Below are 16,579 nucleotides of genomic sequence, written 5' to 3'. Positions count from 1 at the left end.
AGGGATCTTGGTATGTGCTGATCATGGCAGGTAATGAAAACACCTGCAAAGACTGAGCTCTTAACTTTCCAGTTAGTAGACATTAATTTGCTGAGATTTTAAAGGATGAAAGGGACCTTAAAAAGATGGGTATCCATGATGGCAGTATATTTCTGAGTCTTTTTTCCTCATTATTTTTAAAGTAAGCCAGTAAAATAAAGATTTGGTGTGGCCAGCTTTGAAAACTGGAGAGGGACTTTTTAAAGGGTGTGTAGTGCTAGGACAAGGGGTAATGGGTTTAAACTGAAAGAGGGCAGATGTAGTTTACCTTTTAAAAAGAAATCCTTCCTTGTGAGGGTGGTGTAGCCCTGGCACAGGCTGCCCAGAGCAACTGTGGCTGCCCCCTCCCTGGCAGTGTTCAAGCCCAGGTTGGGTGGGGCTTTGGGCAACGTGAGCTAGTGGAGGGTGTCCCTTCCCATAATAGAGGGGTGGGACTGGATGATCTTTGAAGTCCCTTCCAAACGTATCGTTCTGTGATAAATCAGAAACAAAAAACAACGGAGAGATATTTCTGGGAGGCAGAACTAAGAAGCTTGTAAAACGTGTTGCTGAATTGGAGAAATGGTCTGAAGAATAAAATGCAATCCAGCGAGGCCAGACACAAACTTGTATGAAAATAATAACCCTCTTCACAAACACAGTGTGAGGAGTGACAGGCAGGAAGGTGATGAGAAACAGAAAAGCATCCTCAAGTAGATCATAAGCTGAGCATAAATCAGCAAAGACGGCACTGTGATGTATAAACAGGAAGGGCCCTCCTGTGAGAGGAGTACTGGGCTCAGCTCCCATTACCTTGTATCAAGAAGGATGTCCTGAGGAGAGCAACACAAAGATCACTGCTTCTGGAAACAATAAAGGGACTCAGGATGTATCAAAAACCCCCAATAAATCCCAAACAAAACCCCTCATGCAGCTTTTGAAGAAGAGCCCTGCAGTTTTGCAGAAGCCATGTTTGTCGTTACAGGTTGTCCCATAGGCTCTTTGTGTGTACGGAGGAAGGGGATGTGATGACCTTAAATCACAGCAAGGGAAAAAATAGAAGAAAAAGAATTCTAACCAGAAGATGAGCTTACTGTAAGGCTCAGGTATTTCTAGGGAGGCAGAGGAAAGTCTGTCTTGGAGAGATTCAGAGTGTAGGAATAGTGCATTGAAGGTGATGCCAGCTTTGTGCAACGGTAGAGACTGGATGATCTCACAAGGTCCCTTACACATATTTTCAGTGAATTTTGAGAATTTAGGTGGCTGCCAAATAAGGTTTAAGAATATAAAGTCTAGGCTCAGCTCCTGTTATTCATTTGTGACTAGTTTCTTGAGCCAGATGTATCTTTGCATAGATCTTGCTTGAGGAACCCCACCACCTCTGAATTTTTCTTGCCTTTTCATCCTTAGCTTTTCTGTCTGTGCATTTATCATTTGGGCAATAAAACCTCATATTGCAGGTGTGACAGCTTTCTCATTTTATCATATGAATGGGTCTATTTGTCTTCAATTCTGCTTTCATACAGGTCTGGTCCCAACTCAGGTAGCTGTGTCCTTGACTAAGACAGTAATCTTCCTTGACTGCTTTATTTCAGATATCTCTGTGAGTGGAAGAGGGTGAGGAAAAATCTCATCAGCTGTAGGAAATGGCATTCATGGTGCAGGAAGCTATATTCCATTTCTCTGCCTGTTTTCCCCTTTATTCAGTTTTAACCTTATAACACTGAATTGCTTTTCCATGGTGATGCTGGAGATCAAATACACTGTTTAAAGTGGACATTATCCACTTAAGGTCACAAAATCCTCTCCTTGAATTGCTGCTTTACTCCAGGTAGAGTTGTGTGCACTGTAATTTGATCTTTGAAGCAGTGCTTGATATTTTTATTTTCCTTTTTACTTAAACATTAGTGCTTTTATTCCTTTAGAAAGTTTTTTTGCACTGATATTTGTAAGGAATGGGTGCTCTTTTGTATGCCAGAGGTTTCAGTTGAAGTTTTGGCTGAAAGTCCTCGGTGGACAGCCCTGCTGTTGTATGAGGTTCTTAGGAAGGTTCATTTGAGAAATAAAGGATATAAAATGATGTTGGGAAGAACAAATGTGATCTAGACACCAGTCACAGATATACAAATGCTGTTTAAAGTTGGCTTAACCCTCAGTATAGAAGAGCTGACGGGGACAGAAACAGAATTGGAGTTTTGGTTTCTTCTGTCCCAAATCTACTGAAAATTCACAGACAATTGTGGTTGAAATCAGCCAGGACTTGGAGCAGGAGCGTCTGATATAACTGCTAACATTGCAGCAGTGTTTGTGCTTGTGAATGCTCAAGTCCTCAAGTGATTTTTGGTGTCCTCAGCCAGAAGCTCAGAGAGAAGCCTCAGTTCCCATCTGCCTTGCTGTAGAACAAGGACAGAAACCCACCAGTCTTCTCCTGTTGCAGTAGGGTTCTGCTTAAGAATGAAGTCAAATAAATATGAAAAACTTCAGAGAGGACAGGCTTACTACTTGGCAATTTCTGATTCTACTGAGAGTAACAGCTATTTGGGTGGGTAGCTAGAAAATCCAGTGGAACTTTTCAAATAGAACTGGAACTGTGTGTGACTATGTGTGAGAGAGAAGGAGGCGGCATAAATGGGAAATGCTGTTGTAAAAAGGGAAGAATGCCACCAAAGGAAGGTAGAGTCCCAGCACCATTCTGGAGTTGGTGTTTTGTATTTACTAAATACCACACAAACCCCCCAAATGGCTCTTGTAGGGATAGTGGGTCTTTTTGTGCCCACCCTGTTGCTTTATGCATCTGCCCTTAACGCTGGCTTAGCAATGAACACAAGTCATTCCAGGGGGGTCAGCATGGGGGCAAAGGGGGCCAGGTGTGAGCTCCAAACTAAGTCTTCCTGGGCAGCCTCTTCATTCAGCCAGGAGATGTGCCTGGCTTACTTTGACTCTTCTGGTATCCAGGCAGTAATGGAAGGATACGGGAGCTGAGGCAGCCTGAAGTCAGCACTGATTCAGCCACTGAGCCATCCTGAAGCAGATACAGGCTCTGATGGCTTGTTACACCCTGCCAGCCCCCAGCTGGCTTTGCTCTGTGATGTGCTGTGCTCCATCCAGCTTAGCAGGAGTGCAGATCCGAGAGCAACATGGGGAACTTTGAAGTTACTAAAGCATTGTGCCTGGGGAGTTCAGATACCTCTATCTGCAGTCAGCAGCAGAACAAGGCTTCCAGGAGTGAATCTATTTGACAATGCTCCTGTCTCTCATGGAGACCTGCTTCCGACACCTGCAGGGTTGGGATTTTTCCTCCTTCTCTCGCTGTGTTTTTGCTGGGTTTTGGTTGGTTTTGTTTTGTTTTTTTTTTTTTTAAACTATGATTTAACTTTCTGAGAGCTCTTTTTCCTGGAGTTGGAGCTTTAACGTTTGAAGGGTGGCTCCAAAAAGCCTGGTCTTGTTACGAGAGGAAACCAGCATGGGGAATTTCAGTATTCATGGCAGCAGAACTTGGTGGGGGGAAAAGTTAAATCTGGCAGATGCTTCTGAATACAGCACTCTTGAGCTGCTGTGTTGGTTTGAGAGGGATTTCTCTTTATTAAGTGATAAGCATTGGTAACACTGTTAAGTTTAGGTTTTAGATGATCCAGGATTGTAGACCTACAAAATGGGAACAGAAGGAGGCTCGATAATTTTCCATGTGTGAACGTTCTCAGGTTTACAGAGGAGGAAGATGGATAGAAACTCAACCTTAACACTCATTTGTTCATGGTTTTTAGTAGCTGGCTGCCTTATAGTTTGGTTTTGAGTCATTCTGCCTCATATTTATAGGGGCTGTTAGAAGCTGGCGTCGGCTGGGTTTACCACTGATGGGGTCATAAAACTGGAGGCATGTCTGTTGTGACAAGCCTTCAGCATTCTACCTGTGTCCATTAATTTTACAAGGAAAGGGATCTGGTAAATTTAAATGAGCATTAAAATTGGAGGGGAGCTGTGGGGGTTGGTGGGATGGGGGTGTGTGTATTAACTTTCATCAAGTAGATTGAGATGATTTTTAGCATAAACACAAATTATTAATCATTCCCAGTTTTTCATCGTGTTGATACGTTAATACTCTAGTTTAATCCTCTCTTATCCCATTGATGGTAATTCACTCTGCCAGACTTTAAACATTAATTTTTATGGGTTTTGTTTGCTTTCTTTTCTGCTTTGTTTTACACTGAACTATTTGTCTTGTTGACTGATGTTGCTTGGTTGTATTTTCATCTCTCGGGTAGTGATCTGTTCTCTCTGGTGTTGTGCTTGGATTATACAGCCCAGGGCTGGGATTTGTAACTGTATCAGCAACGTATGAGCCCCTGTGTGGAGTTCATACTGAGTACAAGAGTTCACATAATGGATGTTCTATTGTAGTTTGACAGTCCTTTCCCTTTGCTATTAGAAATTGAACAGTGTGACCTATAAACCCTAGCAAATGGGTTCTAATACCAGAGTTTCCTCCTTTACGTGTAAGTATATTATTGATGGCATAATGAAGTGTGATTATTGTCTAAACACTTTCCCATATTGAATACTAATCTGCAGAGAATGAGTGGCAGCCAGGAAAAGCAGTGCTGGTGGGAAAAGGCGCTCTATTCTCCCCTTTTTCCTGCATCACAGTGTGAAGGTAAGAGGCTAAGCCTGTTTGAACTAACTTGCTGTTGCACCTGTGTTAGAATGAAATGCTCTTTCTTACCATCCGTATTTAAACACAGCAAACCAGTAAACTTCCATCATAAAGCCTGCTGTCTGAGAGAGAATTGGGATGCTTCAGTTGCAATTACATGCCTCTAAATAGTTTGTAAATGAAAGTGCTTTTAAAATGGTCTTAATATTTATAGAAACTTGCTTAATTCCTGGAATTCAGTAAATAGAGTGTTAATCTCTGACTCTGAAAATACTTTATTACATTTACATCATACTCATTAGGTAGTTAATTTTATAAGAATGTGAAAACATGAGAATTACCTGTATGGGTTTGTGTAAATAACAGCCCAACTGTTCGGTGAGTGGGTGGAATTTCTCTCAAGCTGGGAAGGAGAGGGATTGCATCTTGGCCACCCCTTTTGCAGTGACAGTCTGGGAATTTTCCTGTCCCCCACAGAGCTAAGTCCAGGCTGGGTAGGCAGGCTGCTCACAGGTGGAAGGAGCAGGTGTGCTTTGTGCTTCCAGCGCTCTGTGGCCTCCTAAGAATTCGTAGTGTCTGACAGCTGCCTCAAGCCCAGGTTATCAGTGGACAGGCAACAACCCATCTTCTTTTCCTTTGCTTCCTCCTCCCCCCACTCCCCATTTACCTTTTCTAGGGAGAAGGCAAGAAGGTAAATTGGAACTTTCTGTATATTGAACTGATGGGCTATGTGGTGCTAGATCAGAGATAAAACTTTTGATTAGAGTTCCTTAATCATCTGGAAGAAGATTAGTGGGTAATTATTACTGAGCTATTCTCGGAGTGCACCTTGAAGTGCAACCGACTAAGCAGCATACTTGAATCATAGAATCATAGAATAGAATCATAGACTGGTCTGGGTTGGAAGGGACCCCAAGGATCATAGAGCTCCAACCCCCCTGCCACAAGCAGGGACACCAACCTCCAGGCCTGGAGCTACACAAGGCTGCCCAGGGCCCCATCCAACCTGGCCTTGAACACCTCCAGGGACGGGGAGGTGTTCAAGGCCAGGTTGGTGAGCTTTATGCCTGTACTTTGGTGTTTAGGACAGTTGGGGTAACTTTCAGTACGACTTCATTCCCAACTATAGGAACGTGCTTGCACAGTGCCTGCAGGATTTTGATTTGCCTCCTGGGCTGGTCACAGAACCCTCCTGTAATAGAAAAAAAAACCCTCAGGATTTACAAAGTAGAGATATTTAGTGTGGTTTTGTAAAGTGTTCCATCCCCCGCAGCGGTGGTGGCTGAGGTATTGCTGGTGACCAGCAAACGCAGCGACTCTGCCTCTCGAGCAGGGATTTTACAGGGTAACCCTCGAGTTGGCGAGTTGTGACATCTTTTTGGTGACGCCTGCTGGTGAACCCCGTAACAGCCTCGGCGTTCCACCACCTTCCTTCACCAGAGCAGCACAGAATACTCAGGAGAAAACACTACGGAGTCCAGAACCTGCTTAATACGGTGGCAGAATTTCTGTGGACTAGAATAGTTCCAGTATTACCTCTTTTAGATTAAGTTTAACAAAATTAGAGCTTTATCCTCAGAGCTAATGGTATTCTTCAGCTAATCTTTAGCTGCACCCAGTTTTCTGCGTGGGTGTTTTTATATGTGGGTATTGATGTGTGTGATCCATGTTTATTGGTGTGGTAGGTGCTGCCAGTCTGCTTGGAAGCTTACTCTGGTGAGTAGAAAGCACAGCCAGTCATGTCACCCTACCCTGTCTTTGGTTGTGAGCTTCGGTCAGCATCCTGTTGCAGTGTGTTCTGTATGGGAACAGACATAGGAACAACCTTAAACCACTTTGCAGTATCAGAGCTGAAAAATGTTCTGAACCATTTGTAATAAAAAAGTAATTCTTGCTCTTTCTACAGTACTATTTTAGAAGTTTTCATTAACTAATTAGCTGCTTTTTTTTTATTATTTGGCTATCCAGGTAAGATTTGATAAAGCTTCCTTAAGGTATTATGTTTCTCAAACTAAAACTCAGATGTCAAACTAAAAAAAACCACCCATCCCAGCACAGGCTTAGTGTGTGAAACTCGAGCATACTTCTCTAGAGTCTTTCATTTTGGCTAAATGTAAATAACAGTGTTCCTCCATTCTGTTTTTTTTTCTTCCTTTTTCCTCTGAAACACCCCCACAAACACAATGTAAGAGTGTTACACAAATGCCAAGGGAGAGAATGGTGTAGGAGAATTTGCAGATGTAAAGGAAATATCCAATGATGATGAACATCTTTTAGATTTTAATATGGTAAGTGTGCCATTGGTTTGGGGGAGGAGGGGTTTTCCTGTTTATCTTAAAGGGTGTGCTGCCACATCTTTCCTTTCATCACGGTTTCCAGGCTGGGCTCAAATGAAATTCCTATGAAAACCATAAGCTTTTCTTTCCTTGCTTTCTTTTTAAATCTCCTGTGTGTCTGGAGCATTCTTTTGAAAACTCCTGGGTGTTGTACTCGGGGCAGTACAGCCCTGGTACTACTAGCAGCTAAGCAAACTCAATTTCCTCTGGGAACACTTGGCTTTTGCTTGTCGTGTGTGTTAAACCTTGAGTTGTGGTTTCCTCAGCTTCTAATTCCAGCAGGTGTGGGGTGGGCTGGTGTGTGCTGTGGAGGCAGGAGGGACTGGTAACTGAAGGTATAAGCATGATGTATGCTGAATTCCAAACAAAACCTGGGATTTTTTGCTGTAGGAAGACTCCTTGTGTATACATGCCTTTACTGCTACACTTTTAAGCTTTATGGTGATGATGGCATTAGATTTACACTGCTGACGTGCTTGCCATAGCTTTACTGATTCAGCTGAAAATACAGTGGTTTTAATTCAGTTTCGTCAGACCTGTGCTGTGTTTTGTTGATGTTTAATACTTAACTACTTGGAGATAACTTTTTGCAGTCATTTCTAACGTGACCTGTGATAAGGATGCATTCTAACTGAGTTCATTTTTGATTCTCTTGCTGTTTTGTGCAAATCCTAAACCGAAGGTATAGGAAAAAAATATAAATAAAGGCCCCACCTTTTTTCCCTGCTGTTCTGCAGTCCTTTCTACATGGTGGAGTCTAGTCAGGAAAGTGGAGGACTTGCCCTGTAATCATGACATCTCTCTTGAACAACTACAAAAGTGTATAACCGCCCAGCTCAGAAGAAAAGCAAGCTTGTTCTTTATTGTTCCCCATCAACACTGTCAGTTTAAATCCTTAGGTTTCTTCTGTTTATGAAGCAAGATGTGCAGATGATATAAATGCTGAGGCAAAACCAAATGGCTTCAGGAAGAAGATCTACTCCAGTGATAGCTCCAGCTCTGAAGAGACAGCTTCAGAAGGTGGAAGTGAATGGGCTGATCCGTGTGAGGAGGAGCTTTTTTCTCGAACTCAACTATAAAAACTGCAGAGTAGAACAGATGCTTTAAAAGTAACATGAGATGGAAAACTATCCTTCTTGAGGGTCTGTAGCTCTAAAACAACAACTTGAGTTTCCTCTTCAGTTAATGGATTCAGATGTGTATTTATCTTTCTCTTCTTGCTTATTTTATAGATGAGGACACAGCTGTCCTGTTGAGGATTATTTTTTTTTTCCCAAAAAAACCCTATTAAATTCTTGGCTATTTGAACTAGACTAGATTGTGTTGTCAAATCAAGAATGGATGTGCATGTGCTTGTCTTAGTAGTACCACTGCTTTTTTGCATCTTAATTGCAGTTATTTTCATTCGTAACTGTAGCCCTACCACTATTACTATCTTCTTAGCATCGCAGTGTCTACAACTACTTCTGCTATTCAGAGACTTCAGCTTTCTGCACATTAGGCTTTGTTCTTTAAGAACTGGGAGATAAATACTTAACACTGTAATCTATCAGTGCCTTTCTGAATGCAGGAGAAAAAGCATGAATGACTTGTCCAGTCTTCATTCAGTAAATCTCATAACTTTGAAGTAGGAACAACAGGGTTGTGCTTTAGAGACTTACAGAAACTGTGTTTTCTATCCTATGATTCCCCCCTCCCACAAACCAACACCGAGGATACCATGGTTTGTATTTTTGCTAACTGGAGAAGCCAAGGATTCTTTGTAGGTATGGAGGCAATGTGGGGTTGGTTGGGTTTTTTTTTCCTTTTTTTCTTTCTTTTTTTTTTTTTTTTGTCCTTTTTAGCAACTTGCCAATGTGGGACAGAAGTTGAAAAAGTTACACCAAAAATCGTAAACCACTGGGGTGATGTGTGGATCGTTGTGCATTTTGTAACGAGTAATGAGAACGTTGTCTTGTTGCAGATGATGGCATTCATGTAACCTGCAAAAGCATCCTGTACTGAACTTGAGCCTGAATGACTGAAACTAAAATGCTCAGAGTGTTCAATGTTTTAAATGCAAAGGGGTCAGTGCTTCACTTGAAAGAAATCCTGTGGCTGCTGCAGTTAGCTGCTGTTGTGGCTGTAATTTAGTAAACCTTGTAGTTCATCTTGTGTTTCTGAGAGAATGTGTGGGGCAAGTTACGTGTGCGGTGGGTGGGGGTAGGGAAGGTGATGACTTAGGACATACATGTGTGATTGCAGTAGTGATTGTTGCTTTATGTGACTTGCTTTTTCAATTTTCTTTTGTTAACTTAGAAAGTCGATACATTTGTCAAGTTGCATCTGTACAAGACTATCAACTCCTTGTGCTTTTAACACATTATGCAAAATGTATAAGCCAGGAGGAGCAATATTTGCAAAACTAAACATTCTTAAGTTTTTACCAACTCATAGTTTAAAAAAACAACAACAACAACTAACTAGTCTATACAATAGCAGCATGTCTGTAACATCAGGAAGTGCAGAAAAGTCCAATACTGACTTGAAAAGCTTAACCATTAATTTTGACAGGCAATAAACCTCACGAGAACTATAGCTGTTTGAGATGTGAGCTGAACTGCCTTTGAAATATGTTCTGTGCTAGAGAGGTTTTCTGAGTAACTGGGTTTTGTTGCCTTGATTCAATTGATAATGTAAGGATTGAAATAGGTGGTTGGAAAACCACGCCGTTCTTTGGGCAATGCTTTCGTTGAGATCCTTACCTAAAATTGGCTTGGTTTGTCCTTACCTGGGGACTTCCTTTTGGTCCTCCTCTTTGACTATGTTTTAGGGTTTGTATTCATACAACAAATCTTTTGACACTTTACAGTTTCTTTTCTTAATTTATTTGCAGACTTTGGATAGGTTTTTATATATTTTACTTTCTTCTGGAGCTTCCTTGAGAGGTTGTTTAGCACCTGCACTGAGAACTAGTTAACTGTAACATGAAAATAAAAAAGAACTTTAGACACAAATTCTTCAAGTCACTACAATGAAGAATGGAATAGAACTTATTTGAGAACAAGAAATGACCAAATGGACATATTTCAAACACAAACTTCAGCTCAGTTAATTTTGGCTAGAGCTGCTTCTTGGGTAAGAAAGGGCTCAAAAATAACAAAGGTGTTGCTCATAGTTACATTGTGGCATGTAATAATTCCAGCACCTTTGGGGTAAATAAAACCGTTTATTGAGCTTGGGCAATAACAAATTGTCTTTACTTGTTTTCATAGTTTAATGGCTAAAGCTCTAAAGCTTTCAGTGAGAGTTGAAGTGTGGTTTTTAGTTTTTCTGTATGGATAGAAACACACACAACAACAACAACAACAACAACAAAACCAACAACAACAAAAGCATTAAAGGTTGGCATACGCTGAACCGCACTGTGGTATGAAGCGCATTGCATATCCATAGCACTGAAGTATCAGTTTTCCATTCCTGGGCTGAAATTTGTTTCTACTTTTTGCTTCAAGTGGTTGTATTGTTCTGATTTCACGTACACCAGAGTAACTGATTTTGTTTTTCTTGTGGAGTTACTTAACACCGAATAAAAATATAAAAGGACAAGTGGATGGCGTGACTGTGTGTTCATTTCCTTTGCCCAGCGTTTATAACTGGGGTACAGTTCTGGAGACAGAGCAGGAGGGTATCTAGTTTGGGGGAGTCCTTTTCATTCCTGGAATCTTCATTGCATCATCAGTGGGGTTTTTTATTCTTTTTCAGTACAATGCAGGAAAATTAAATACACTGTGTATGGTCCTTAAAAAAATCCCCAACAAAACAGACAAGGAAACGTAATAAGCAAGTACAATGAAAACACATAAATGCACACTTGGGGAATAATGGGAAAAGGTTGTTCTGTAAGGTCCTTGGGTGAATGTTTTGTCCATTTGCTTCTAGCATGCATTTAACCTTTGCAATCAAAACTTTGACTATCTCTTTAAAACAGCAGGAGTGTATTTTCGTTGTATTTATAGAAGATGCTTGATGAAAGAATTAATTTTGGTCAGCCCAGCTTTTCACTTGCTGTATGTGAATTATTAACTCCACATATCCTGAAGAATTAGTTTTCAGTGTAAACAATGCTAAGTCATCCAAACTCCACTGCATAGTCCTTGGCAGCAATTGTGTCTGTCAGTAGTAGGGCAGGCTTTAAATGCATGTCAGACGATGAATGACTTCATGGGAGTGCTGGCTGCAGGGAAAACATGTGGAGAGCCAGCCTTCCTGGGATTCCTTCAGAGCAACTCATTCTTCTCCTACCAGGACCAGCATGTTAAATATCATCCCCAATGAATTTGTCATCTACCTTTCACATCTCCCATCATTCTATTTCATGACTTGTGAAACTAGTCCCAACAAGGCTTCAGAGGTCTGGTACAAATGAAACTCAACTGACATGGTTTTGCTTTCTATAGTAAGATCCTTTTTCCTGCATTCAAGTGACTCCCAAAATGTATTATAAACGTTATGAGCTACCTCTGTGCTCCAGTATGCCTGGAATGGGATTACAGGGACATATAAAGCTGGCAGTGGCTCAGCGTGCTGCTGAGAAAAAGTGACTGCAGCAGGATGCTGGTTTCCCTGCCCCACGTCACTGTTGTGCACAGCTTCACCTATAAAGGTGTGTCAGAGACTGACCTGAGGTGCTGTGTGTGCTCCCTTCTCCTACCTGACAGCCTTCCTGTCGGGTAAGTGCTTCTGGCAGAGCAGTGTTGGTTACTCTCTTGTATTTGCAACTGCAGTAACCAGTTAATCCAAGAACAGGAGGAGGTTCAAAAGCAGCAGTAAGTCCCCCTGTCACTACAAGGCAGGGTCACTTCTATTAACAATGGTGACAGCTATATGGTCGCACAGTATCATATGTGCTACTGCTACAACTGCTTTTCTCAGAAAAGATTTTAGAAATGGTTAATGAAGAAGGCTCAATTGCCCATTTTTTTCTGTGTAGACCTTATTTTCCTCACTACAAGCAATGGAGATGTAGCAGCTCTCCTTGTATTGCAGAACTGACAAGTCTCAAGTTCTTGCATTTCTACTAAAATCAATCCAAACGATTGACTCTGTTAAAAAAGACAGGTGAGCATATTTTCATCCTCATTTCAGTGCTTTCTTTGTTCATAGCAGGGAAATGCCCAAGCAAATGGCACAACAGTATGGTAGCAGTACGGAATGTAAATACGTGAGCACTAGACTGCCTAAAAGAGGGGTGCCACTTGCATCATTACAGATTTTTAGGAACAGATTAGACAAATGGCTCAGAAATGATGTGAATATTTATACATCCATCCTGTCTCAGGGAAAACCAAGGAACTAACCAGTCTCCAGATTTCTCTGAATCTTTTTTTCTATACAGGAAGAGCTTATATCCAGAAGGGCTATTAAATTGATTCCTGGTTTGCAGAGAAAAAAGCATGATTAGATTGCCTCTGGGACAGTAGATTTGTGCAATTTTTCCTGTATCGTGTGTGGTTTAAGCCCGTTGTCCAAAGAGTAATTTGCCTCATTATTCCCTGCCTGCTGTGGTGGGCCACCCTGATCCCCTCCAGATACGGGACGTAAATTGGGTTTTCATTTTTGCATGGTTACTTTATTCATGCAGTAATGAATGTTGAGGAGTGCTGGCATGCACTTTGTTCTTAATATCCTTTTGGTAGGATATTTCCCCCCTTTTATTTTTTCTTTTTACCATCTCAAAACTTGTAGTTTTTGTACTGATGTTTGGCTTTTAATTGTCCTCACTTCGAGATGGGAGTTTTCTTGGACTCTGGAACCCTTATCTGACAAGCCTTCTTCAAGAAGTCTCAACTGTCATTCATGCTTTTAAAGTATTTTTTTCCACCATTTTTCCTATAATCCAATACAAAAATACTAAATTCTTCGAGGCACTGCAGATCTACAGAGCCATTTATTGGATCTGTCTTCTGCACTTCTTTTTCTCCCTAACAAGTTCCAATAGAACATTGCACATGGGTGCAATGCCTTTTATGTTGAAGATTTAATCTATTTGCTTTTGGAAATGTAATTTAAACTCTGCTTGCTTAAGGGAATAAATCTGCTATAGCATCCCAACTTTTCGGTATGCAGCTGTGCGTAATAAAAGCCTTGTTTCATTTTCTGGGGTGATTTAGTGATGAGTTAAGATCTGTACTGGAAGTACCGTGGAGGGTTTGCTAGCAGTTATTTATGACCACTTAAGATCCTGCAATTCTGAGATATTAATACAAGCAGCAGTATTTTTAGTTTGCATAGTCTTGTTTCTTCACACCTTATTACTCATTTTGTCTTTCCTGAACAGCTTGTAGACAGCGATAGAAACACTCCAGTCACATGCACCATGTTTCAATGATACGAATTTAAACATGCTGGAAAGACACTGTCCTCCCTGCCTTTCCTGCTCTTCATTTCCTTGCTGTCTCATGGAAGGAAACTTTAAACCATGTAAGTCAATCCTTCCTCAGTGGTAACAGAAAGGTGTTAACAGTAATGGTGGCTCGAGATCTCACTTTATTTTCCTCATCCGTTATCACCTCATCCTTTATCAGGTTTAAGTTCCTGAGGGAGGAGGCAGCCTTTTAGGAGGATGAATTGGCACGCTCTCCAGCTGTTGCTGATTCATCCCAAGGCCACTGAGATGTTTTGGTGCACAGAGCTGCCCACAGGAATGCCTGTGCAGGCTGGTGGCTGTGCTGGAAATGGACTGCTATCAAACACGGATGTGCAAAAGGGAAAGTCATTTTGTGAGAACAGAATTAATTTCTAATGAATTTGAAGTAGGAGATCGTGGTGGTCTCCATTTGTCAAAAATATTACCATTTTCTTGTGAGGTACTGTTATTTTTTATCAAACCATCCTGCTCATCGCTAAAAAGTCAGTAGAAACCTGAATTTAGTCATTGTTCCCTTTTCCTGTGCCATAAAACACACATCAGTTACTTCACCATCCATACAAATAATTCTCCAAAGCAAGGAGGAAACAGAATTGATGTCTCATCCCTAATGCTTACCTTCAAGAAAGAACTTTCCTGTCTCTTGCCATGATGGATGGTAACAGAGATTATCCATCTCTCGCTACACTCGGCACGCTCGCACTGGTGCTTGTGTGAGCTGAAACTACCTGAAATGACAGTGCTGGGGAAGAAGAGGTAAGAACTGTTGGTCAGGCAGCATTCAGCGATCTGCATCTGTTACATCTTCACAGTGTGTAAACCTTTGGCTAAGTAGAGAAAAATAAAATACTGAACTGTCTTCTGGTTTATGACAGAATTACTGACCTCACGGTGGATGGGGAGCTGCACAGCCCATTCGAATGCAGCTGTCTGTGGGAGCTGCTTGCATCACACTTGGCCTCTGATGAATGAAAATTCCATCTAGATGTTCCCATCTAGTTGTAAAAAAAAGAATCAATTGTGAAATTGCTGAAACTTTAAAAAAAAAAAAAGATGGAGAAAGATTTCCCACCTCTACAGGTGCAAGAAGCATGAGGGAGGCTTGTGTTTATCTTCTCTAACTGTACCTTGTACTAAAGGACCAGAGGAAGGACCACTGCTTGCTAAATTTTTCCATATGTAGGGTAGGGAAAAAGCACAAACCTCTCCAGCTTTTTTGCAGAACAACAATAAAAGTGGCATATCGAATTCTGCTGGCAGAGTCTGAGTTTGATTGACAGGGCTTTTGAATTGAATGTTCTCAAATATTTAACTAAATTCTCCAGCACTAATTATTAGGCCACTTAATATGCAGGGGTTTTTTTGCTTACTAGGTGAACATCAGGATTTTGTCCCAAGAATGTTCACAAAATTGAATAGTTTACAAAGTCACACAGCTCTCAGTCAGTGGGGAAGTACTGATGATAACTACACTAAGTGGCACAACTGACTTCACACCTTGCTTTTGAGGATTTAGCTACAACATTATTAAAATAATGAAGAAATAAAAGAAACAAAAAATAAGAAAATAAAATTATTTCTTGGCATTTCTTGTGGAGGGACTTTAAATTTTTCAGGGCTGCAAAACCAAGGTGTTAAAGGTCCCCTTTGAACTTCATTATGCATTTATACTTTGCATACCTGGTAGTACCTGTTCTGTTTCCTTTTAACAATTAGGACATGCCACACTTCCATGAGAGCTACTCACATGAAGCTGTTCTTAGTGCCCTAACGTCAGCCCTTCAGCTTTTACCAGTACAGAGGAATACATGACCCCTGCAGACAGACACTACGCTGTCTCGGATGGAGGTGGCTTTAACAGAACTGATACAAACCCCTAATGCAAAAAGCCAACTTTTGCTAATAGCTCAAAACAACCAGAAATGCTCTTTACCCTTTTCCACAGGGCCATTCCCATGCAATAGAATATATATATATATATTTTTTAACATAGTGACCAGGCTATGGTTTTCTGTAAATTTGGAGGCTGACCCTGGCATTTTTTCACTGGAGGACCCCAGTTACTCTGTTTTCTTCAGTGCAACAAACAGTAAGAATTTTGTTGTGAGAGGGTATCAAAAAAACCCACCATCTGTGGGTTGGAAATGGAAAATATCCCCCAAAATAAATCACCTGGAATGCCATCTCAAAGCTAATGTGATTGTTATGGAAAAATTCTATCCTTAAGTAAGTGCTGACTCAGTAAGCTCCTAACTCTCTGTGTGATTTGAAACTTTTAGCTCTACTACTGCCAAGAGATTTCCTGTGGCAGAGTTTTCTAATAGTTTCTTCAGCCTAGCTATAATATGAAGATGAGAGTATGATTATTTTATTCGAAGACTCTGCAGACATATAGAATTCCTGAGTATGTATTTCCATTCTGCTATTTACCCTAGGAACCTAACAACTCTGACCCAAGTTTGATGATGCCACAATGACAATATGCTCTCAACACCAGAAGGGAAATGTTTACTGAAAAAAGGAGTTAATGACAGCATATGCTCCAAAATAGTATGTCTCTTGCATATAAACAAGTTTACAGTGCTTCAAAACACTGTTGCTTTTACTGACCTTCTTTTAATAGTAATATGCAAGCTGTCTTGCAGAACTAGCAGAGTTTTACAAATAAAGATATGGAGAAATTAGCGCCAATCTTCATTATGTTGATAGCCATCTTAGAAATCCAGTGGAGTAAAGCACTGGAATTTTGCCAGTCACCAGTCTCTGACCCAATCAGTATCTGCAGAGGTGTAATTTTTGGTTCATGCTAAGTTTTCAGTGCCTACTTCTAATCTTGATGACAACCTAATTGTCATCTTCATAGCATGTGTCAATGGGGTCATGGTGGCAGGCACTTCGGTACAGTTTTACCTCATCCTCTCATCATTTACTCAGATGAAACTTGCCCACATCAAAGCTTGAACAATCATGGCTTTGCTTTTCTTGATACTGAACATTAACACAAGCTCAGATCGTTCTGCATTTGCGGGGTTCACGCTTCTGACTTCAGGGTAGGAGAGGTGCAAGGTGGGTGAGGCCTCAGTGAAGACGGAGGGCACGCTCTTCTCTTACTACTATGGTTCTAGAGATAGCACCCCTGAGCCTGTGTGCTAAACACACAACCTG

At 41.1% G+C, this 16,579-nt stretch overlaps 1 protein-coding gene across 1 annotated transcript in view; it reads left to right on the top strand.

Annotated features, from left to right (window-relative positions):
• KIAA0232 overlaps positions 1–8,516 on the top strand; it is a gene marked incomplete at its 5' end in the record, with an annotated part of 45,750 nt that extends 37,234 nt beyond the window's left edge. The window contains 3 exons of the mRNA XM_084266846.1: positions 4,561–4,669; positions 6,860–6,957; positions 7,905–8,516. Of these exons, the coding sequence (XP_084122972.1) occupies positions 4,561–4,669; positions 6,860–6,957; positions 7,905–8,084 (387 nt within the window). The 3' untranslated portion in view covers positions 8,085–8,516. The remainder of the gene's footprint in view (positions 1–4,560; positions 4,670–6,859; positions 6,958–7,904) is intronic.
• Positions 8,517–16,579: the final 8,063 nt, after the last annotated feature.

Source organism: Gallinula chloropus (assembly GCF_964237585.1).
Source record: "Gallinula chloropus genome assembly, chromosome: 7".
Taxonomy (NCBI): Eukaryota; Metazoa; Chordata; class Aves; order Gruiformes; family Rallidae; genus Gallinula; species Gallinula chloropus.
The sequence above is the reverse complement of the archived record's forward strand: the minus strand, read 5'-3'. Positions and strand labels throughout refer to the sequence as shown.